Source organism: Tachypleus tridentatus, chromosome 1, assembly GCF_004210375.1.
Source record: "Tachypleus tridentatus isolate NWPU-2018 chromosome 1, ASM421037v1, whole genome shotgun sequence".
Taxonomy (NCBI): Eukaryota; Metazoa; Arthropoda; class Merostomata; order Xiphosura; family Limulidae; genus Tachypleus; species Tachypleus tridentatus.
The window spans coordinates 155,471,105-155,495,299 of record NC_134825.1 but is presented as its reverse complement, the minus strand read 5'-3'; the positions used below and the strand labels follow the sequence as shown (position 1 = coordinate 155,495,299).

At 30.6% G+C, this 24,195-nt stretch overlaps 1 protein-coding gene across 3 annotated transcripts in view; it reads left to right on the top strand.

Annotated features, from left to right (window-relative positions):
* The window catches only part of LOC143228153 (uncharacterized), a 62,782-nt gene extending 38,889 nt beyond the window's left edge, over positions 1-23,893 (top strand). For 2 of the 3 annotated variants that reach the window (XM_076459478.1, XM_076459469.1), the window contains exons 9-15: positions 696-766; positions 1,419-1,490; positions 2,834-2,936; positions 4,781-4,823; positions 12,806-12,963; positions 13,735-13,806; positions 14,803-23,893. In XM_076459478.1, the coding sequence (XP_076315593.1) occupies positions 696-766; positions 1,419-1,490; positions 2,834-2,936; positions 4,781-4,823; positions 12,806-12,963; positions 13,735-13,806; positions 14,803-14,907 (624 nt within the window). In that variant the 3' untranslated portion in view covers positions 14,908-23,893. The remainder of the gene's footprint in view (positions 1-695; positions 767-1,418; positions 1,491-2,833; positions 2,937-4,780; positions 4,824-12,805; positions 12,964-13,734; positions 13,807-14,802) is intronic. The other variant, XM_076459472.1, reaches the window with a different exon arrangement.
* The last annotated feature ends 302 nt before the right edge of the window (positions 23,894-24,195 follow it).

The following is a 24,195-nucleotide window of genomic DNA, read 5'->3' as shown; positions in this document are numbered from 1 at the left end:
TCCTTAAAACATTTCACGTTTGGTAATCAAGAATTAGACAATTCAAAAAATTACTAATGTATGTTTAATAACCATTTCTTTATCATGGAACACAATTTTAAATTTAAAAAACTTCTCACAAGAAGAACACAACTTTCACTAGGACTGTATGTGGGGGTTTGATTATGTCTTTATTGATGTAGTTTGTAAGTATCTACCGAAATGGTGGAATTCTTAAAAAATACATATGTTTTTGACAAAAGATACCACTTATAATATATAAAGACATTACAATTTATATCAGCATAATTTGAATGGTATTTCCATACAGTACTTCCCAGAAAAATCTTTTTTTACAAAATATTATTTTTGTTTTAAATTTTTTTTAATGAGGTATAAATATTATGATAAGTAATTATTAGCATGAACAACAACCACTCTTAGGGTGGTGTTTCTACTATATAATACTAATTTTCTAAAGTTTTGTAACTATTTTTAGGCATCTGAGATTGTAAACAGGTGAATAATTTATCTTTTTCTATCTGGCTTGCATGTACCTTATTATCATTCATTTGTTTTTTGGGATATAGAAGAAAAGTCAGGCTGCACGGTTATGACTGTGTAAATCTTAATAGTAGAGACACTATTAACATGATAAATTAGGATCTTAAGAACTGTTCTAGTTGTTTGTTGAACAACATTTTTATTGTTTTTAGATCACTGAGGCTTCCAACGTTAACTTCGACAATTCACCTGAAGAACAAAGGAAAGGATCCGTCAGTTGGGTGTAAGTTGGTATAATAAGTTAAGGGAAATTTAGATTTAAAATATTATATTATAATATTAAATATTGAAATATAATATATATATATTATATAATATATTAATATTAATGAATGAAACTTTGAATATGAATCTTACATGAAACATAAGTTAAAAAAAGTCAGTGTTTTGGTCATGTTGACACACAGTGTATTTATAAAGTGCTTTTGCCAGTCATTCTTTGTAAAAGAAAATGTAATAATTGTAATTCTTTAATGGTTAATTAACTTTAGCTTAGTTGAAATATTCCATTCAGATTCCAGACTTCTACTTCAGAGAAATGTTGTAAAGTTGCAAATTGTACTTTTTAGTTTATTTCTAGGTGCCACTTAGTTGGTTTGTCTGTTACTGTCACCCAGGTAGCTAGAAAGTTCAGAGATATGAGTTAAATATTGAGTTTATGTTTCAAATGAAGAAATAAAGGTACACAAGTGGTAAATAACTGGAATTACTATTAGATTGATTATGTTATCTCTGTCACTGAACATTGGTTATGTTAACCATGGAAGTTGAAGAAATAAAATAATTTTTATTTTAACAACAGAAACCATTACAACACTACATGTTTTGTGATTTCTAACATGTTTTTTTTTTCAAGTGTAATGGTTTTCTTGCAGTTTTGAAGGTACCCACAAAGATGTAGTGGTGTTAATGAAGTGGAACACAGACAGTGCCATCAAAACAGTGAGGTAACCAATAATATTTGTAATTTTGTTCACTATAATTAAGTAGTCCTGCAGTTTAATTTGTTGAAGGGCATATTGCATACCTAGCTCTTCTCTTTGTAAAATCCTGACGGATCCAGTGAAAGTCTACCAAAATGAACTCTCAGTCCATAATGGGATTTCTTTTCAAAACTCTTATCTAATGCACTTTAAATGTTTTACCTTAAATGTTTTGTAGTTTGTTTTAAGGAGGCTGCACTTCTTCTCCTTTCTTTTCTTTGTAAAACAGTGAAAATGCACAAATTTGTTAAAAACAAGCAAAATTTCTGTGAGGATTTTCAGCAGTGTTTGTTCTCAAAGGAAAATTATTGTAAGACAATGGATGTGGAACATAAGTGAGGAAGTGTAGTAGTGCAGTCAAGAAACTTAGCAGAAATGGCAAAACAGTTGCATCACTTCTTATTCAAAGCAGCACATTTCACAGTAGAGATGTGGTCAAGGTTTCGACTCTCCTAATTTGGTACATTTAATACATCAAAATTAATGTTAATATTGAATTTAGTTAGTAAATGTTTATGTGGGTAAGACATACAGTTTGCAGTCGTTTATGTTATGGGTCTGATTTCCATTACCAACATCCTCACTCTTTCAGCCAGGAAGGCATTATAATGTGATGGTCAATGCCACCATTCATTGGTAAAAAATAGCCCAAGAATTGGTGGTAAGTGGTGTTGACTATGTGCTATCTCTAGTGATTTGCTTCAAAATCAGGAAAAGCTGACACAAATAACCCTTGAGAATCTTTGCAGAATATTCAACTAACAAACAATGCTTGTGTTTTCAATGCTGCTGAAAATATAATATTTGTTTCCTTTAATATCTAAAGCATCTGAATAAAAACTTAATATTAGTAAAAAATTGTTTGTTTAATGAAATGTTATTAACTTTGGTTTTCTTTTGTAAGTGGTTATATTAAATCCATAAACAATCTTTATTTTGATTTATCCAAATATAATTATTAGTAATTTCTGATCAAAAGCAAGCTAACAGTATAAATAAGTATCAAAAAGTACTTTATAAGTTAATAAATCAAAAAGTAACTCACAAGAGCTACTTAATATCATAAAACAGTACACAACAAAACAAACCTGTAATGATTAAAATGCAAATTTACCTCACAATGTTAATCAAGTTATAATACTTAGGTTAGCCTTAAGCTAACACTAAAAAATGATTTTCAAAATTGTAGACATAATAATGATATACAAAGTTATTTTATATATTAATAACAATGTAAAAGGTTAACAAAAAATGAAATAAGTTATCAGTTACTGTACTGAAATATATTTTTTATATCCATATTGCAGTTATCTTTGCAAAGGACAAATTAATGTATCACCAAATACCGTGTGGAAAACAATAAAAAATCCTCTCACAAGGTTTATGTATGATGAAACAACAAAGGTGTGTGTATGTATATATATACTTAGTATGTGTTTTTCCTCTTTATAAAATTATCTCATAGAATATATCACAGAACATTATATTTGCAAAAACAAGTTGGTAAATGTGCAAGTTATACTTTGGAGAAGTTAATTAGAAGTTCTGTTACTAAAAACAGTGTGTAAATAAAGCTACAGCTTGAGAAATACTAATTATAATATATAATAATAATATATCAACAACACTACATAAGTTATTCTCAGTGCTTATGAGGTCTTAAACTCAACACCAAGACTCCTCAGCTGGCTGGGATATTATAGACATAGTATTTATTAAGATGCTATATATAGTAGTACAACAGCTGTTATGGCATATGAAATATTAAGATGGTAAAGTGATATTTTTCATAAATTTTTACCTATGTCACGACATCTGAATTGCAGTAGATAATTTTAGCACTGTATTAATTTGTTTGTTTTAACAGCATGTGTATCCCCCCATGACTCTACAATAACTTAAAGGGTTTATAATACTAAGCATTGGATCATAGCAGACTACAGATAGTTCACCATGTAGCTTTGTGCTTGTCAACAAACAAACAAACATCATATATTATTAATTATTATTGTCAATAACATCAATGTATTTTATGTTTCATAGTACATAAAATTTTGCCCTCTAGTGGCAAAGTAGTGCATCTGCAGACTTACAAAACTAAAAACCAAATTTTGGTATTGTGGTGGGCAGAGCAGAGATAGCTCATTGTGTAGCTTTGTGCTTAATTCGAAATAAGCAAAAAAAAAAAAAAAAATTTTTTTGTAATATTTGTTCATTTTCTCCAAATTTACTTCTTATATTGATAGTTAATATTTACAGATTTGTTTGGAAGCCTCTGTTGTAAGTTTATAATCTACTTTTGAACTTCTAGTTACTTAAGAAAATCTTTGAAATATTTAAAAAATTTGGCTAGTGAAGACTGATTCCTTTAGATGTTTTTTTCAGGGTACATACACATCCTTCAAAGTCCTTGAAACTGTGAATGAAATTTCAAGTGCTTTAAAAAGGAACTTTTTTTTGCAAAAGCACTTGAAAATATTATAACAGCAGAATACATCAGTGTATATATATTAAATAAAATTGTAATGTATGTTGCAGAGTTGAGTACAATAAATAGTATTTCTCTTTCTTTTAGTTTGCATTTAACATAGTTGAACAAATAAATAGGAATTTTATAACATTTTAGCAGAATCTAGTTGATTTTGATGTAGATTTTAGCTTACAGAAAGTGCTTGAAAAACATTCTGAGAGTGCTTTGAAAGTCCTTGAAAAGTGCTTGAAATTAATCTTGGTAATTCAGTATGAACCATGTTTTTAATACATTTATGAAAATATTGTGCTTTTAACTGATGGTTTAAGCGTAAATGTGACATTTGTGATCTGTTCTTGTGTTGACAGCTTTCAAACGTTTCAGTTGTTTTACTATCTCCTTTAATCAAATAACTTTCTTTAAACTCATAAGAAATATGGAATTATAAATGAAATAAAATAGATTAACAAATATTTTCTACACATGTTTTATTTAAATATTTTTCTTGACTGCTTGCCAACAGGCCAGTTAGGCCTTTGTTGATGAAAATTGTGCCCGATAATTAATTCAGTACTGGAGTCAAAAGCTTTAACTGAATAAATCTTAAATAGTGCATAAAAATCAGGTTGTTAATTTATTTTGTTATTGTTGTTATTTTCTGAATTTTTCTTTTTCCATAATAGTGCTCATGTCAATTGTTTTCACTTCTATTTGATCTTTTCCTCATTTTGTTTTAGAGTGGAAATATTTTGAAACATTGACATAACTTTGTTAATGATTACAGAAAGTCAATGTTCTCCAGGAATTTCCAAACAGTCAGAAAATCAGTAAGTGTATTTTTGTATCTAAGAACACTTGAGTTCTCTTTTCATCAGATGTTACAGTTTCCAGTACACCATACTTTTATTTGCCTTTGTTTCATGGTTTTCACTGTAATTGTCAGTGTACTATTAAAAAAATGCTGTGGCATTAATGTTTAACATCTCTTATTAATGCACAATTTATATATAGAAGCACTGATAATTTACATGGAAGTAGTTGTTTTATTTTTTATTAGGTAATTAATATATGTAAGTGTTTAATGGATATTTTTCATTAGTATTGAAGCTGTTCAGTCATTTTGCTGAATATTCAGATTGGTTAGGTATTTATATCTATTCAGGATGAGAAAAATTGAAGTTTTCATTTAATTTAACAGGAACAGTATGATTCAAAATGTACTATAGGTGCTTGGAAGTAAGAAATTATTAATCATAAATAGCAAATACTGACAAAAGTAGTGTTAAAGCAAAGGTACCCAACTAATTTTTCATTGCATTCTAATCATCATAAGGTTTTGTTTTATGACATTCATGCTACTAGTTAGGTTGGAATTGTTAAATTATATGAATTAATCAGTGGGTTAATTTTTAGTTTTTAAATATGTAAGTAGCTTTCTTTGGTTAGAAGTTAAAGATAAAAAAATATAAGACTTAGAAAGTCAGTTAATAAATAATTCTATTAATGTAGAATAGTAATAACATTAATAAGAGTGCAAGAAATATTAAACTTGATTGTCAGTAAAATGTTCTATGTTTGAATGCATAAATTTATTTAATTTTTATATTTTCCAAAACACATGGTTCGGTTTTTTATTTCAAACAAACAAATCTTATTAAAGTGAGTTAAATAATTCTAGAATGGTAAGTGAATATTATGGTTTAAGAAATTATTCTAATTTTTATAAGTTTAACAAAATGTTTTAATCAGTCTTTTAGCAAATAATAATCTTCAGGAACCACAGACGTTTTAAGAAGCATAACAATCATTTTACGTTTTTTAACCTAATGCACTGTTTCCTCAACAATACACATTTTGTCACCCATTCATTGGGTAAGATTATTTAGTATAGACCTTGTATGATAGTATATTATTAAGCATATTATATACTACTGTTATCCACTGAGAACACATCACTAGTTACATCTGATTGGAATTTTCATGCTAACTGTGAGGTTTTCAAGAACAAAATAGAAACATGCCAAAATGAGTATATTGTCACATTAGCTGTGAGGTTCTTTACAAGGACAAAAAATGAAAAATTTGTCAAAACTTAGTACTGTGCAAAAGTGTTAAGACAAAGTGAAAAATTAGATTTCAGGCTACTTTGAAAGAAAAGTGGAAGGTTAATCACAGTTGAAACATTAAAATTTTATTACGCTTCATATTTAGTACAACAGAAACTCAGTGGAAGTGTTAGACTTCAGCAAACAGATAATATTTTCTGTGTCCTCCTTTTGCTTTAATAACTTTGGACAGTCTTTCAGTCATTGGTGCAACGTATTTGATGAAAATGTCCTTTGGGATTTTATTCCAAATGTCTCTAATACACTCTCATAAAGTTTCTTTCAAAGTAACTTTTGATTAGTCAAGTTTTTATATATCAAATCCCAGATCCACTCTGTGGGAGACATTGCATCATTTGAATGACTCCAGCAGCTTTTTTTTTTAGCTAAATAATTTCTGCATAGGTTGAATGAGTGTTTGAGGTCATTATTAATATGTAAACCATTGGGTATACTCTGATGGATCAGTACCTTATGGTACTTGTGCTGTTCTATTATTTTATTTATTTTGCAAGTATCTCATGTCACCTCAGTAGAAGAGCATCTCTAAACCATCACACTGCCTTCCCCATGCTTCATGGGAGGTGTTATGCATTGAGGTATCTTCCACCTTTCTTCCTTTGGATGTACAACCTATACTTTGAACCAAGCATTTCAAACTTGGACTCATCCATCTATAACACTCCTTTTCAATCATCAACAGTCAAGTTTTATATCTTTTTAGCAAATTTCAGTCTATTAACAATACTTAGAGATGAAGTAAAGGGTTTTTTAACTGATACTTGACCAAATATTCTATTCTGGTTGAGTCTTCTTGATATTGTAGAATGGACACTTTTCTGTCATTTGATACTTGGTCATTTATCTCATGCTTGAGATCAGTGGCAGTTTTCCTTCTGTACTGAAAGCTGCATAAACAAAGATACTTAACATCAGTATCATTGAATTTAGGTGTTCTGTCTCTTCCTTTTGTGTTTTCAAATATACTTGTGTCGGTCTTACAATCTATGGTGTACTTGACAGTGTTTGGGGAACATTTCATGTCTGCAGCAATTTGTTGGAGTTGAACCAGCATGATGTATAGCTTTTATGTGAACTCTCTATTCTTCTCTCTATTTCTTTTGGGCCATGGCATGATGACAAAACTTAATATGTGGTGTTCAACTGTTTCTGTCAAGGTTTATTTGTGGAATGCTATTAAATTTTTTTTTTTAGCATATACAAGTAACATACTAGCTCATTGCTAGCTTGTCTCTATATAGTTAAGACACTGCATGGGTTACCATGACAGTTATTTCAAGCCATAAGTTTGATCAATTTGTTCCTTCAAGCAGAACATTTATATGTCCTTGATACAAGTATATAGGAATTCTTTAGAATGCTAACTATTTTTACCTTGGTTAATTCAACTGTTGACAGGAATCAGTGAAACATTACCATAATACTGAAATTTCTGTAATGGCATGGAAGAATTAGCCCCGTAAGATGGAAAGAATGACAAAATATTCTCTTGTCCTAACAATTTTGCACATTTATGTACTTTATCAAACTTAGCTGAATGTTTATCTACAAGAACAAAATAAAACCAAAAATCAAATCAAATCCTGTTTAGCTAACCAAGAAGTTATTTTAAAAAACAAACAAATAAATGCTAAGATGAATATTTTATACAAGTTAGTTGAGAAGTTGTTCACAAGAATGAAATAAAAACATGCCAAGATAAGTATTCTACTGAATGCTATAAGATTAGCTAAAAACTGCATTTTCAGAAGATTCGTGATCACTAGTCTTACTGAAAGGAAAATGAAAGCATAATTCATTCAATAATGTAGCATTACTGGAGCTTTTTTTCAAAACTGTTACCTTCTCCTCCTGGTAGTCGTCATTTTGATGTTAATACTTCCTGCACCTTCTACCATTCCTCTTATGTTCTCCTGCATCCTAATGATTCATTCCTTCCTAAGATATCCACTACTCATAATGGTTGTTTTGTTTTCTTTCATATTTCCATGCTTTCCATTTCCCATTCATATTCCTGTTCAGGTCTAGATTATTTTCTTTGTCCACTTCATTCCCCTTGCTGTTATATATTTTGTATTGATTCCTCTCATGGTTTCTGTTCTTGTCTCTTTATTCTGTAGAATCCATCTGTTTCTCATGACCTTTCTTCTATTCCCTTACTGGTCAGGTTTGGCAACTGATGTGACTATTTTGACTTGTCGATGAAAGGTTGTCAGCTATTTAATGTTTCTTGACACCAAATATACCATTTAACTATATCTTCAGATCTGCCCTCCTCAGGAGCAGATTATTCAAGGAAGTATGCAGACAACTCCCATTACTTTCATCACACCTTATTTGCGTGACCTAGCTGTGGCTTTCTCAGTTGGGTGTTGTCTTCTGCTTGAAGTGTTTCTCCATATGTCTGTTCGTCTATGACTGGGGTAAGTTCATATTTTATATTGTATCTGTGTTTTGCCTTTTTCCTTACAGTTGATTTACATTGTATATCAGGATTCTACCTAGTGGCAGGTGTTGTCTGTTGAGGTATGCTGAATTTTTTATCTTAGCACTAACTCTGCATATTTTCTAACACTTACTGTAGATATGGATTGTTTCTGTAAGACCACTGGCCACTTTTTCAGTGGTACATCTATGTCTATAAATCACATTTTTTTATCTTTCTATATATATATATATATATAAAACCATCATTCATCATGTTCATGAGTAAATCAGTGCCCATGATTCTTACAGCTTGGGTCTTTTTTCATTTCAGAAGAGGGAAATGAGATGTCCATTGCACTGTCTCTGTTGTGTCTCTCCTCTGGAACCCCAACAGGTATCCCCTTTTCTTTTATCTTGTGGGAAATGGTGGACCATGGAGAGTTCCTCATGAGTGGAATTTGTAAAAAAAAAAAATCATAGTCACATGTTCCCACCTCATATTATACATTATCATAGTATTTTCAATCCAAGCTGGTGCTTCTGGATGATTCTTGACCAGCTTGGCCACATTTATTGATCATGACGTACACTATTAATACAAAGTACTTCCACTAGATGCTTTCTGTCCAGTTGGACTGTATTTGTGATATTGTCATACTCAATACTGATACAAGACACATCCTCTAAATCTTTTTATCCAGTTGATTTTCTCTCAATACCATATATACAAGATATGAAATTCACAATCTTATGCAAGATACTTTCACTTGATATTTTCTGCTTGGATTTACCTCACTTGTTACATCATGTCACAAGGAGTTTCACTGGGTATTTTCTGCCTAGGCACACTCACACTTGTTGAGATCTAAATGTATTACATACAAAATATGGAATGAAAAGTACTATGCAAGATACTTCCCTCAGGTGTTTTGCCTAGGCTCTCTTGACTATCTTAATATAAGTCCAAGATGCTTCCTCTGAATTTTTATTTTTGGCCTGTGTGGACTGCGTTTGTCGGTTGTATTAACTTCTGCAAGGTTTTTCCATGTTGTTTTTGTCCCTGGACTGTGCTTGGCATAATACATTGTATCCTAAGATGCTTCCTCTGGATGTTTTCTGCCCAGATGGACTGCACTTGTCCTAATAATGTATAGTTCTCTAACCCTAGCCATTTATTCAATTTGATTCTGTTCTATATGTCTTCCTTCCTTCTTTACTTGGTGAAGAACATATTTGTTCCAGAAGTAGTACTATACCCAATAAGTATGCCTCTTATTTTACTCATAGCAAACCTGTTTCTTCATGGCAATTATTTTCTGCTTGTTTAATTGTTTTAGCACCTTCACAAGTCTCTCCACATTTCCAGTGTGGGATTCTAGCTTTGGGTGTGTGGAGGTAGTACTGTTTTGGTAATTCACATTTTCTAACACTGAAAATGTATTTGTGATAGGTACTTACCTCCTCCCACCCACTCTCCACTCTTCCTCCTCTCTGATATGCCAGTGTTTCTGGTTTGTATATGTCAGTTCTTGAAAGTGAGGATTTTAATCTGCACTTGTTTAGGTTGTGAAGTATGACTGGTGGAGGGTTGTGTCATGATCAGCACATGGTGGTGCAATGATGTGAAAATAAAGGGGTATAAAAGACTGGTGTCTTTCAAAATTTTAGCAATGCTTAAAGAGCAAATCAAGGTTAAAATAGCTTTGGGTGACAGAAGGTAAGTACTTATCAGAAATGCATTTTCAGTGTTAAAAAATGCTAACTTGTGTCACCTTTTCCAGACAGAGATCTTTCTTGATTATCTTACATACTGCTATGTAGGGAATGAGGATAGCTATCACCATTTATATTTGATTTTATGAAGTATTTCTTGTTACAAGATGAGATGACACACTTTGCTTAACATGATCAGAGTACATCTTGTTATATGTCTCTTTCTGGATGGTCTTGGTACCCCATGTTGATACATATTCCTTTGTGTTCCAATGTTGTTAAATGGAAAGGATATCCCTATCTTAGAAATTCTAAATCTCTGACTTGTATTTAATATTTCTGTTGAAACAATCTTAAAATTCTATTTGCTCTACCAATAACAACATTAAACTACTTGAATATCTTAAGAGAGTGATGAATTAGAACACAAGATCTTTTTCTTCTTTAATATTGTTAAGGTTATTATCATCAAAATTATATTCTACATTCAAACTGTGGTATCTCACATGCATTACCTTGTATTTACTGTAATTAAAAGTCATCTATCATTTTATTTGTCTAACTCACTAACTAATCCAAATCCTTTTGCAAAGTGTCTTTCTCCTCCTCACATCAGGCAACATCCAAAACTTTAATTTCATCAGCAAATTTAAATAATATATTGACCATTCTTCATCTGTGTCAAAAAGAGCAAAATTTCTAACAGTGAAACCCGAGCTGTCCTACTCATGGCATTAATCCCACCAGTTTTCTATTCATTAAGCCACCCTATCTCCCACACCTACAGAGATAAATTTTTAACAACCCTTTTATGTGACATTTTGACATATTCGTTTTCATAATCCAGATATACCAATTCCACACATTTACTCTCATCTACATAAACCATACTGAATTCATGTTAACTTTCCAACAAAATTTTAAACTTTGTTAAATGATTTTTGCAAAGCATTTTTTATCAGACTTTTGAAAACTTTCCCACCATTGATGTATGACTACAGGCTCATAACTACCAGAACAGTTTTTATTATCACAGACAATTTCCAATCTCTTGGCACCTGGCAACTATTCAAAGACTCAGAAAAATAGTACCAAGTGAATCATATTTCCATTCCTTAACTTATTTCAAAACCTGATTTTTCCCCCAGTGACACAGCTGTATGTCTGCTGACATAGGATGCTAAAATGCTAAAAACCAGGTTTCAATGCTTACCTGTGGTGAGCAGAGCACAGACAGCCCTTTGTGTGGTTTTGTGCTTAATTACAAACAGCAAATCAAAACTCGTTGGTTAGTATTATCTGGCCTAAGATCTTTATCATTTTTTAAACTTAGATTTTTGTTAACAAGCTCACAATGAACATGATTATGAATGAAAGTTCTCCTTTCAAGACAGAATTTCATCTTTTAAGCATAAAAAATATCATTTTTATCCAATTCATGTAAATCTGGTTTTATAACTTTCCATTTCATTAAATTTCTTGATCTTTTATAAAAAAAGTGAGAAAACATTCATGAATGGGCACAGTGTGATAAAACTTCATGTGTACAACCTCACAAGAGGGCATGTTCAGTATCCAGTCTATGCCTAATTTCTCTTTCTGTGTTCATGATAGTGTACAACTTATGGGTACATGTCAAAGTTATGTGTTTTTATAGACAGAAATGATATTTTCTACAGAAACATCTTAGGATTTTGACTAATGCAAAAAATCTTGTAGCCTTCTTATGCAATTGCAAAAGGAGGGATGAATTATAAATTACAAAGATAAACATACAAGTTAGGGGCTGTGCAAATATCTGATTCCTCTTATGTTGCATAAACAGACTTTACAATATATTTTTTTCCTTCCAGTAATTCAATTCAAAGAATCATCTACTTGTTGTATCATAAGCATAACTAAGTTTTATAAGTTTAGTCCATCTGGCTTATTGTATAAAGGATAGAAAGAAGAAATGAAGTAAGCATGTACCATATGTTGGCATGAGGTTGCACAGCTAAAGTTTCTTTAAATCATGCCCATTCCTACCTTGTTTCCTCACATTTTTGCTGCACTCCTTCCAATGCTTTCACTTTCTTTTAAATGCTTTTCCCACTTGTATTTACAATGCTTTTCTTTAATTTTAACCTTCATACCCTTTGTGAGCCAACCTGGTTTTTTTACTTGTAGCAACCCTTTTTTTTTCATCTGTAAGAAACATGTGTCTTTAATCTTAAAAAAATTTGTTTAAATAGTCATGTTAGCTATTCAGCAGCAGGTATCTGACCAAAATACTGTGTGATACATTTTTTTTTATGTATACACATACATACATACATATTTGTGAGAAAAAAAAAATTATATATATATGTATCTGTGTTCCTCTCCTTTATTATCACAGTCTTTTACAGTATTATTTGGCATAATTCTTGTCTAATATCTCTTGAATGTATATACGGATGGTTAATTTCAATCAATTGAAAGATGAATACATAAATATTCATATTGTGTATTTCTTTTTTCATTATTAATTAAACCTCTTTTGTTAATATTTATTTATTTAGTACACATCTACCATGAATCTATTTCTTTGCTCAAAAAAGAAGCCCAGGATTTTTGTTTGTTGCAAACAGAAGGAAAGGAAGGCACTTACCTTGTGTTAGCTTTACAGTCTGTTGATTACTTTCACTGTCCACTAATGAAAGATGTCACTCGTGAAATGGTTTGTTTGTTTTTAAATTGGCTTTTCTTTCCAAGTGTAAGAAAAAAACTTTCTTTGAAGATTCAGAAAATGATATTTGTTTTGTACAATTAATTATTATGATAATATTTCTCAATTAGAACTACCTGTGATCTTTATAGATTATTTAGAAATTATGAGAAACTTTTTATAAGTGTAAAACTTATACGTGAAGGTTTTTCTACTTGAGTTTGACTATTAGTTGTCAGTGATGCTTCTGACAGTGGGTTTTTCTTAAAGTTTCCATAAACTTTTGAAAGTTAATTCACAGTAATATTTCAATTAACTAAAAAATTTAAAGAAACATAAACACTAAACTGTTTATTAATTCTATTCAGCCCTCCAAATCAAGCTAACTGAGTACTGAAACAAAAGTGTTCACCAGCATATTAATACTTTTCAGCCCTTTAAACTAAGCTAATTAAGAAACAAAAAGTGATTGTAACATTGTTAAGAAAGAAGGAAACTACATTTCTGTGTAAACATGGAGATAATCTTTAAAACAGTGGGCTTCCAACTCTTCAAAAATTGTACATTTAACTTTCCTTTATTCCAATAAAACTTGAAATGTTGGTTATGTTTGCATTTCGATAGAAATTTAAAAAGACTCTGAATGATTCTGAAAACATTATTTTATTGTCAGGCAACTGATGTCTAAACAGTTTTACCTTAGTAATTTTATTTATTGTTTTAAATGGCAACAAACATAGGAGTTTCTAAGATTTAAGTACAAGCTCTTGTTTCTTTTAACAGATCCTTCCAAGTGGATGGGTTATAGAACCTTTATCTGATGAAAACAAATCTATGGTAGCTTATCTTTTTCAGGTATAAGTAAGAACTAAGTTGTATTTTTGAAGAAAACAGTTTAAACTTTTTTTGTAATCCCAGCATCTTTAATTTTAGAATTTAGTGAATGTTTTTTCTTTCTCATATTATTGATAGTAACACTTTTAGCCAGTAGAGGGGGCTGTTGTTCATTGTATTGATATTGACTAAAGAACAAAACTTGTTAAGTTTTGAATTAAATATGAATATGATTGCCCTTGTTATTTCAGGACATCAACGTATTGTTTTTCATCAGGATTGTTCTTTATTGTATCCTCATTTGAATGTGTTTATTATCTTACAGTTTTGTCAAACGTAGCTGTTCAACTTCTCAATCATTGAAATTTTTAACCACTTAAAATTTCTCTGTTCAACACAAGCCACTCCATTACTAATATATGTCTAACAATAAATAAATAACATTTTTGCTAATCTTTCCGTAAGGCTAGAAATGTAATTATATGTTTTTAAGTGAATTATATTTCTTTATTCATCTTATAATGATTAAAATCTAAATCAAAGAGCTCATAAAGCTTAAAAATACTTTTATTTATACAAATACAATGGGAATATGAAAGAAAACTATAGTAGTGTATTTTAGTGACATAATGTCATTAAAATAACTTGTTACGCTGTTTACTTGCAGTAGATACTAGTATGGCATATGAAGTTTATATATTCTTAATGTCTTCATACTTAGAAATAATATATATAAATATATATCACATATATCAAACTAGTCTGCCCCCTGGTGGCTCAGTGATATGTCTGAGGGTTTATGCTGCTAAAACTTAGGTACTGGTAACTTCAACAATTCCTTTTGGTTGCTCAGCAGTATGTTTGTGGAATTATAATATGACAATTTGAGTTTTGATATCTCTTGTGGGCAAATGACAGATAACACATTGTGTATAGCTTTGCACATAAAAAGAAACAAGCAACCCAGTCTTTACTGCTAATTCTTTGATCGATTTGTTGTTTAAATTTATTCTGCAGTTGATAGTGAGCAGCCAAGACAGTATGTTTGTGGAGGATATGGGAAACATCCTACCTCAGTGTATCAGCAACTTGCGTACTTATTTAGCCACTGAACCCCCCTAGCACAATCACTGTGAGCAGCCAAGACAGAATGTTTGTGGAGGATATAAGAAACATCCTACCTCAGTGTATCAGCAACTTGTGTACTTACCTGGTCACTGAACTCTCCTAGTGTGATCATCTCTTGAAATAAACATTCACATCACATGAAGCTCAGTTATCTTCAATTGAGTGACACAGAAACAAGACGGAGCAAGAAAAGTTGCATATTTTTGAATGAAGTTTTAATTTTTCTGTTATTCAAATATTGTCACTTAAAGCTACTCCTCTTAGGTGAGTTAGTATGTCTTATCTGTAGTTACTAGTATAATCCATGGTGATGGTGATTTTCCACGACTGTGGACTGCTCCTCCAAAGAAACTTAGTCAAATCAGAGTTAAATTTACTTGTAAGAGTGAAATAAGTAAGGTGATATTCAAGCAAAATATAATATATTAATTAAAAATATATATGTGGACCACATCTGTATGAAATATATTAGAAATAGGTAGCTACATATAAAATAACCAGAAATGTGAGCAAAACTGATATTCAGTGTAGGGGGTTTATCAATATTTTATGAGCATATTTATCCTAATAACTTTATCCACTAACTTTACTGGTTAGGCTTTCATTTTTTATCATAATTATCAGATTATTATATCCCATCAGTCAGAGAAATTGCTTTTTATAAAGTTGTTATTGAATCATAACACTTATTATATGAAATATCTTTGAGTGTTATTTTAGATTGTATAAAACTTTTTTTTTTTTAAAGTAGAGAGTTATTTATGTTGATGAAATATTTAGTTAATTTGTATGAATTCTGCTGTTGGACTTAACCTAATGATCAACAACTCTATATAACAAAGATTTAATATTGTTTGATTTGAGATAATTTTGATTTGATTGCTTTTCAAAGTTTATTTTAGACTTTCTTATGTCCTTTCAATTTACATTCACTCAATTACTTGTGAGGACATAATCTGATTTTACATTTTGAAATTTTATTTGCATGGGACAATACAAGTTTTTTGACATTTTTATTGAGTTTTGCTTTTCAAAAGCAATAAAGATCAAATTTCTTTTGGTTGTTTTTTTTACGAGTTAGAAGGTAGTACATCAGTATCATTTGAACAAATAACACAGACACTTAAAAATGTCTTTTGGTGTCATTTTGAATCTTTAATGAATAATAACAGTTTAACGATTCTCTTACATTCATTTATCAAACACTTGGTTGATCCAGTGTTTAAGTGTGTTTATTATTCAATAGCTCAAGTTAAAGTTTTATGATTTATGGAATTTGTGATCTCAGTTGTACTTAGATGACAACATGAACTTACAGTTCCCACAGATGGCAATAAAACACTTGAATATGGTCTCCAGGACACCAGTATTGAAAGATATGCTGCATTGTGTATCTGTGTAATAAACATTCTTTTGTCTATTTGTAATCACGTTAAGCAAGTCCTTAAAAGTGTAGAATGGTTTATTACAAATAAACAACATTCTCCATCTTTTTAAAAGTTATTTTTATTGCAAGTTTTATTCAATATATTGGAATGCTGCTTTAGTTATTAGGTTTTGTGTACTTTCTATTATCATAGTATAAATGCTTCCAAATATAACATAGAAATAGTACATTTAAGAAACATTAAGTAAACAGAATTAATAAACATTCAGAGAAGTAGGTATAACAAATGATGTTTTGTTGTAAACATTTTATTGAAGTAAAATTTCGATTATCTATGCCTAAAATAATATAAAACTTAAGATATCAATGACTTAATCAAAGTGACTTTAGTTTTATTAAATATACAGAAGTTTATAGACATGAAAAATAGTAACTCTGAAGTAAGATATTTTTTCTATTTTTTTTCTACCAATACAACTTTTTTATATGATGTTTCAAAGATCAGAAATCTAAGTTTTAAGTAGCAGCTCAAAGCCATACAAGCTTACTTACTTTGGATTCTCTTCTAAGTGTGAAAACAAAATTGTCTTGATGGTTTGGAATATACTTTTGAGGTATTCAGTCTAGTAAAAGAGAGTAAATGTGTTTTGTTCTATTTGTAAAGTTACTGTTGAAAATTTCACCAGTATATAAAACATAATTAAAGATTGTTTCAGAATGTTTTATGCTATTTATATTAAGCAATTATTTAATGTATGTTTTGAAATTGTTACAATGACTTGATCATTGTAATGAACGTACAGTATTCGAAGTATGTGTTTGCTTTAGTTGTACAAAAGGTATTTGAAAAAAAAAGCACATTTTACAATATCTGTCAGTAGAAATAATCTGAGGGTGTCAGTTATGGTAATAGTAGTATAAAAATGTTGGGAATGAATAACTTATAAAAAAACAACAGCTAGAAATGTAGATATGGTTATAATTATGTTTATAAAAGAAGTGAATTACAAATATTTAAGTATGTTTATTTTAAAATAATACATATTTCCTACTTTTTCAATTAATGTTTTTTAATAACCAATGCATATATTTCACCAGGTTCATCTTTGGTTGAAAATTTGTATATAGGAACACTTTTGTAAGTCCATATTACAATTCTTTAGAACCTATAGTATAGTATAATTTTGATTTTATGAAAGCCAATAAGAATCCTGCTTCTTGGTGAAGCTCTGGTTGGTCCTGTACTTTACTTTGTGTAATCTACTGCAATTAATCACGATCCACTTTTCATGCACTAAAAGCTACTGTAAATCCTATTTACTTTGTTGAAACTGTTTTTACCTCAAGGAAAATCTTTTACATCTTTTCTTCCCTTTTACAGTCTGTATGAGGCATCAAATATTCATTTTGCTTTTTTCTGTCCTTGTAGAAACTATTTAATTTGTTTTCATTTCAGTGGCATTTGTTTTACATATATGTAAGACATTCTGTAAGTACTCAGTACATTTGTTTTCAATTTTTGTCTTAACTCATTTTTATTCACTTTGTGGAAGCTTTCTGAATCTTTTTTTTCACTCTGTGGCAGCTCTTTTGAATTAATTTCTTTGCTCTGTAAAAGCTGTTTTAAATACATTTTTGTTCACTATCATTATATCTTTAGTATTGCTGTATTGAAATTATTCTAAGCCCTTTTTTTGTATTATTGAAGGTATGATATATTGTTTTAACTTAACCTGTTAAAATCCTTTTATTTTCTCTATGAAAAGAACCACCATTACACAGTTGAAGCTTTGCAAGATTCTTTTTCACCATACAAAGTGTCCAAGTTTTCCATTAAAGTATGATGTTTGTGTTAATCAGCTTGCCTCAAGAAAATAGATATCAGTCCTACAAATAAATTAATCTTAGGTATTACATAACATATGATGTGGCGTCCTTACTTCTCCATGATGTAACTTTTTCTGGTTTTCGAATATTACATGAGATCTCAAAGTTTCCCTTTAGTAGTCAAAATATATTTAAAATTATATGATATCCAACTGTTTAACTATATACCATGCAGAGTCTTGTAATGTTGCATGGTAATCCATTGATTCATTAACCACTGTCACTTTTTAAGTCAGTGGTATTCATCAACCATTGTCTCACCTCTTGTAATGTTATATGATCACTCAGTGATATACTAACCATTGTCTCAACTCTTGTAATGTTGCATGATAACCCCGTGATTCACTAACCATTGTTTTACCTTTTATAATGTTGAATAATAACCTAGTGATTCATCAACCGTTGTCTCACCTTTTGTAATGTTGCATGATAACCCAGTGATTCACTAACCACTTTCACAACTCTTGTTATGATTCATTATAATTCAGTGGTATTCACCAACCATTGTCTCACCTCTTGTAATGTTATTTAGTCACTTCGTGATATACTAACCATTGTCTCAACTCTTGTAATGTTGCATGATAACCCAGTGATTCACCAACCATTGTCTTACTTTTTGTAACGTTGAAAAATAGCCCAGTGATTCATCGACCATTGTCTCACCTCTTGTAATGTTGAATGATAACCCAGTGATTCATCAATCATTGTCTCACCTTTTATAATGTCGAATAATAACCTAGTGATTCACTAACCACTTTCACAACTCTTGTAATGTTGCATGATAACCCAGTGATTCACCAACCATTGTCTTACTTTTTGTAATGTTGAATAATAACCCAGTGATTCATCAACCATTGTTTCACCTTTTGTAAAGTTGAATGATAACCCAGTGATTCACTAACTGCTTTCACAACTCTTGTAATGATTCATTGTAATTCAGTGGTATTCACCAACCATTGTCTCAACTCTTGTAATGTTGAATGATAACCTAGTGATTTACTAACCATTGTCTAAAATTTTGTCATGATGCATGATAATACAGTGATGTTTACCAACCTTCATTTCAAATTTTATTATGTTTCATGATTACCCAGTGATTCATGTATCTTTCAAATTTCTAAAGAAGTAATGAAAAATGTAATGATATTTGAATGACATTATGATAAATTGAGAGTTTTAAGCAGTAGAGAAATTTGCTGTTTACTGTGTCATACATTTGTATTCAAATAATCAATAGATATGCATTAAGAAGATAAGTAGCTTTTCTGAAATTCATTTTGAAGAACATTCTTAGAACCTCGCATAAAATAGTATATTGTGTCTGTTGGTTTTATCTTCTCATATGTTGCCAGGTTTATTCTGTATAAAATTTGATTAACATAGATTATAGGAGGTATACACACCATTTAAACAATGATAACCTCAACTATGTGAGGAACATTCCAATAATTCTCAGTGAATGAAGACATAATTGCTCCAATATTTATACTCTTAGGTACCAATAAAAATATTTTGCCTAATGTGAAGTCAATATTCTGTTGATATTTTTATTTTGAAGTAACAGAGAAAACTCTGGAAAGACGAGAATAAGAATATATAAGGAGACATGTTTTTGATAGCTTCCTCATTTTTGGTATGCCAAATGTCATTACACTAGATAATTTTTTGTTTGTTTTAGAGAATTAAAAATCATTATTAATTGCTTTTATAATAGAAGAAAATCAGTATATTTACTGACGTTGACAGTTTTTAAGTACTTTGTATGATTGTATGTGTTTTTAAAATTATCTCAAAAGGATTGGTGATTGTTGTTCATTTAACTAAACTAATTGTTTTTTTGTTACAAAAAAAATTTATGGATGTGATAGTTATAACTCGTTCCATACGCGTTACTTTTATCAGTAGAATAATAATTACATACATGTATTGCCATTGTACGGTGCAAATTGTATTTTATAATTGTTTAAATAACTGGCACGTTTCTGTGGTTACGTGAGTAAGATGTCAAACAGTAGAGTATGTCTTTCAGTACTTAGATGTCACTGTTGCGATTTCCATTAAAAGGAAAAGGTGCTAATGTTTGTGACCACATCAAATGGATGAGATGTTTGTTTCCAGCTTGTAATCCTTGAACTTCTCAGAAGTTACTTAAAATATTTTGTTAATGTAGTAAATCATGACACTTTAATGTTTCAGTTTTACAAAGACGAGTTAATCACAAGCTTTAGTGCAGCATTGATTTCTTTCTGTTGTTTCAAGAATAAGCATCTTATAGTTAAAAAAGATCGAATGTAGGTATAGACTGGATAGTTTGATGTATTTGTGTACACTTCTTAACATTGTTATTATTTGAAGCTGTTTTATAAATATAAAAAAGCCAGATATGTAGTGCCATTTCACGCAAAACTTGTAAAATCAGTTTGAATATTTTTAATGGTGCCATTTTGCGCGAGGGAAATAAAAGTTATTTGATTAAGTTTAGTGTATTACGCTTAATAAACTTTGACGTCTCTTCTCCACTTTAAAAAAAAACGCAACGTTTGATGTTGTGATGTTAAAGCAGTGGAAATTTGATATTTGAAAATCATTTACTTTCGTATTCTGGTTATATCTGTGTAATATGTGTTTAGGAGCTACGATATTGAGAAATGTTTTCTGTAGCAGTGTGATGTGTTGGTGCTACTGGTTTAAACATGTGATAATCTCTAATTGAGATTCCGTGACTCTTAGTAATTGTAAACAAAATGTTTATAAGAATTTTGTGTGTAGATTGTCTATATTTTGTCTGTAATCTATTTTTATCGTTAAAGCAGTCGGGCTTATACATTTACTGAAGGAAACCGCCCGCAATTCAAACTTGACTATGAGTTTCATTATAAGGTGCTCTTACCAGCAAAGTAGATCCAACATGGCCAAGCGGCGCTCGACTCGCAATCTGCGGGCTCGAATCCCCATTACCACCCTTTAAGTTGTTGGGCGTTAGGGTCTTACGGTCAATCCCATTATTCGTTGGTGAAAAAGTAGCCCAAAAGTGGGTGGTGATGACTAGCTGCCTTCCCTCTAGTTTTTCACTGCTAAATTAGGGACGGCTAGCGCAAATAGCTCTCGAGTAGCTTTGCACGAAATTCAAAAACAAACCAACAAAGGATGATCTTAGACTTGCATATCTCTCTTCACTTGATTGACGTATCAGAAGCGAAACAGGCATAAATCTCAAACGGTTCTAATAGGCCTTGAAGTTGAAAGATCAGAGAAATTTGACGAAATAATGCTAGAGATAAATGTAAATTATTCGGAATGGATAATTGGTTGTTTTAGAATGTAATTAATGAAATAGTTAAGTGTTTCGTCACAAGTTCAAAATTGGACTTTTACATTTTTTGAATACCTGACGTCAGAATGCAACTGCTGACGATAAGACCGTATATTGTGTAAGTTTGATATTTTGTTTTGAATACAAGTTAATAACGATGAAGTCAAGCGAATCTTTAAACCAATTTATCCCAGCGCGTTGCTATGTTTTACAGTAACGAATAATTATAGCTTGAAGTGGACAATAAGATGTATTGATTTAATTACATATATTTTATAGTGGTGATATTTAACTTGTTTCAGAAATACGAGTAGAGGGTAGGGTTGGTAGAGAACAGTTGTGTGTTGAATAAGAAAAAAATATGTATAGAGAATTAAGAATAATGTGAAATGAATTAAGAATAATGTGAAATGAATTAAGAATAATGTGAAATGAATTCGAAGCCTGTAAAAAGAAAATGTTTATTCATTTCAAAAAGGTGGGAATTAAATGATCGAATAATTAACAAAATAGTTTCACGAGAAAAGTGTAATTAGTAATAGCTACTTAACTTTAAAGAAAAGAGTAACAGAAGTTTATTTATGGAAGAAAGGTTCCGTCTCCCTGTTTGTTTTAAGTTTTGGAAGACAATTTAAATGTGTGTTCTTTGTATTTTAGGTTTTTAATTGAGATTGGGTGAATTCATAATAATGCAATCGAGGTAGTCTTAAAATCATTGTTTTTATCTTCGTCTTTTGGTTTAAAAAATAAACACAAAACGAATTTCATATCCAAGATCAGACAGAAATTAAACACTGGGTAGAATTATGCCACTGAAATAAAGGTTAAGATTACTTGGTGTATAGTGCTAGGACCTTTTAAATGTATTCTCGTGTGATATTTTTACAGTTTGTAGATGTTATTTTTCGTTGTGATAAAAATGTTAAAGATTGTTATAATTTTTGATGTTATCATACTCTTATAATTGTGATAAGTCAATTTTATCAGACATTTTAAATTATTCTTGAACAAAACTCTTGATAAATCCTGGTGAATTTAACGTTACTTAAGAATTGAATGTGTGTATGTATGTATGTTTAGAGCCTTTTCTTTTGCTTGAACTGCTTTACACATCTAAAATTTGATATGCCTTTGTCTCAAGACTATATAAATTCCACGTATCCAAGAAATCGGCATTGGAGTTGTGTGGTATTTTTTCCCCTATGTTACGTTAGCTATACTTATTAGATCAGTGTATTTCAAACCAGCATCAGCATTGGAGTTGTGTGGGTTTTTTTTTTTCTATGTTACTTTAGCTATACTTATTAGATCAGTGTATTCCAAACCAGCATCAGCATTGGAGTTGTGTGGTATTGTTTTTCCTATGTTACGTTAGCTATACTTATTAGATCAGTGTATTCCAAACCAGCATCAGCATTGCAGTTGTGTGGTATTGTTTTTCCTATGTTACGTTAGCTATACTTATTAGATCAGTGTATTTCAAACCAGCTTTCTTATTGGATGGGTGTTCACCACCACCCCTTTTTGGTTTTTTTCCTGCAACTTTTGGCTCTGTGTACCTTTTCAGTTCTTATGGTATTTCCGGTAAACGCCATGACTCTTATGTGGTTACGCAGCGCCTCTATCGGTCATTAAAATTACTGTGGGCTTTTCTCGGACTTTTTCTTGTTGTTAAATTTTATTAATCGTTTCCTTTTTTAAAGTTCATCTTGTTTTTTGTAAGTAATTGTTAATTTCGCCTTTGATTATTATATTATTTAACCTTAAGGTTGACAACGTTATAGTTAAATAGTGTGCCTTATGCGAAAACTGTGTCTTTATAGTAACAGCACCGAACTTCAAGTAAGAAATTAATTACCTTAGGTTTTATTACATTACTACCTTCCTACTGGTGTGTTTGTCTTATTCTATGAAAATACTTTCACCTACAGTTCCAGTTCAGTGCATGTAATACAACTTCAACTTAACCATAAACGTGGTGTGTAGTTTTCCCTCAGAAAAGCCATTTGCAAAACTAAACTAAGAAGCTATGCAGGTATTTGCAAGTTTGTATGTGTATGTGTTTTATGAATTTATAAAACGGTGTTTTCCCTCAAACATTGTTTAAATTGCTATCAGTGGGTTATATGAATTTTGCAGGAATGAATTTGATTAGTCTGTCAGTTATTCTGTGAACGAAACAGGATTTCCACATTAAACCATTACTTTCATGTAGAATTGTGTTATTAGATATTTTTCTTTTAATTGGTTTGGTGATGATTTGTTTAAATGTTCGTATCTCATGTATCGGAATGTTGTTTTTTTTACATATATATTATGGAATTAATTGCCGATTATGAAAGGTTTATTGTATATGGTTGTTTTTAAAACTTTCAATAAATTCAAGAAGTGTATGCACAGTTCTGTTAACTTCGTTCTTTAAACACAAATAGAAATTATGTTCGAATATTCCTTATGGCAAGGCTTATTGAGACGAATTTCAATATTAACCACCAGATGACGCAACTCGTTTAGACTATTGCACTGAAGTGTGTCGAGCTTAAATGTAGTGGTGACTAATAATTCTTAGACTCATAAACATTGGTCATACAAAATAATTTTTTCTTACGTCATGCAAATAGCTTAAGACTTAGACAAAATTGAAAAGCAGTTGTATCGCATCTTTATAACCTATGGTTTACCAGCGGTAATTCTG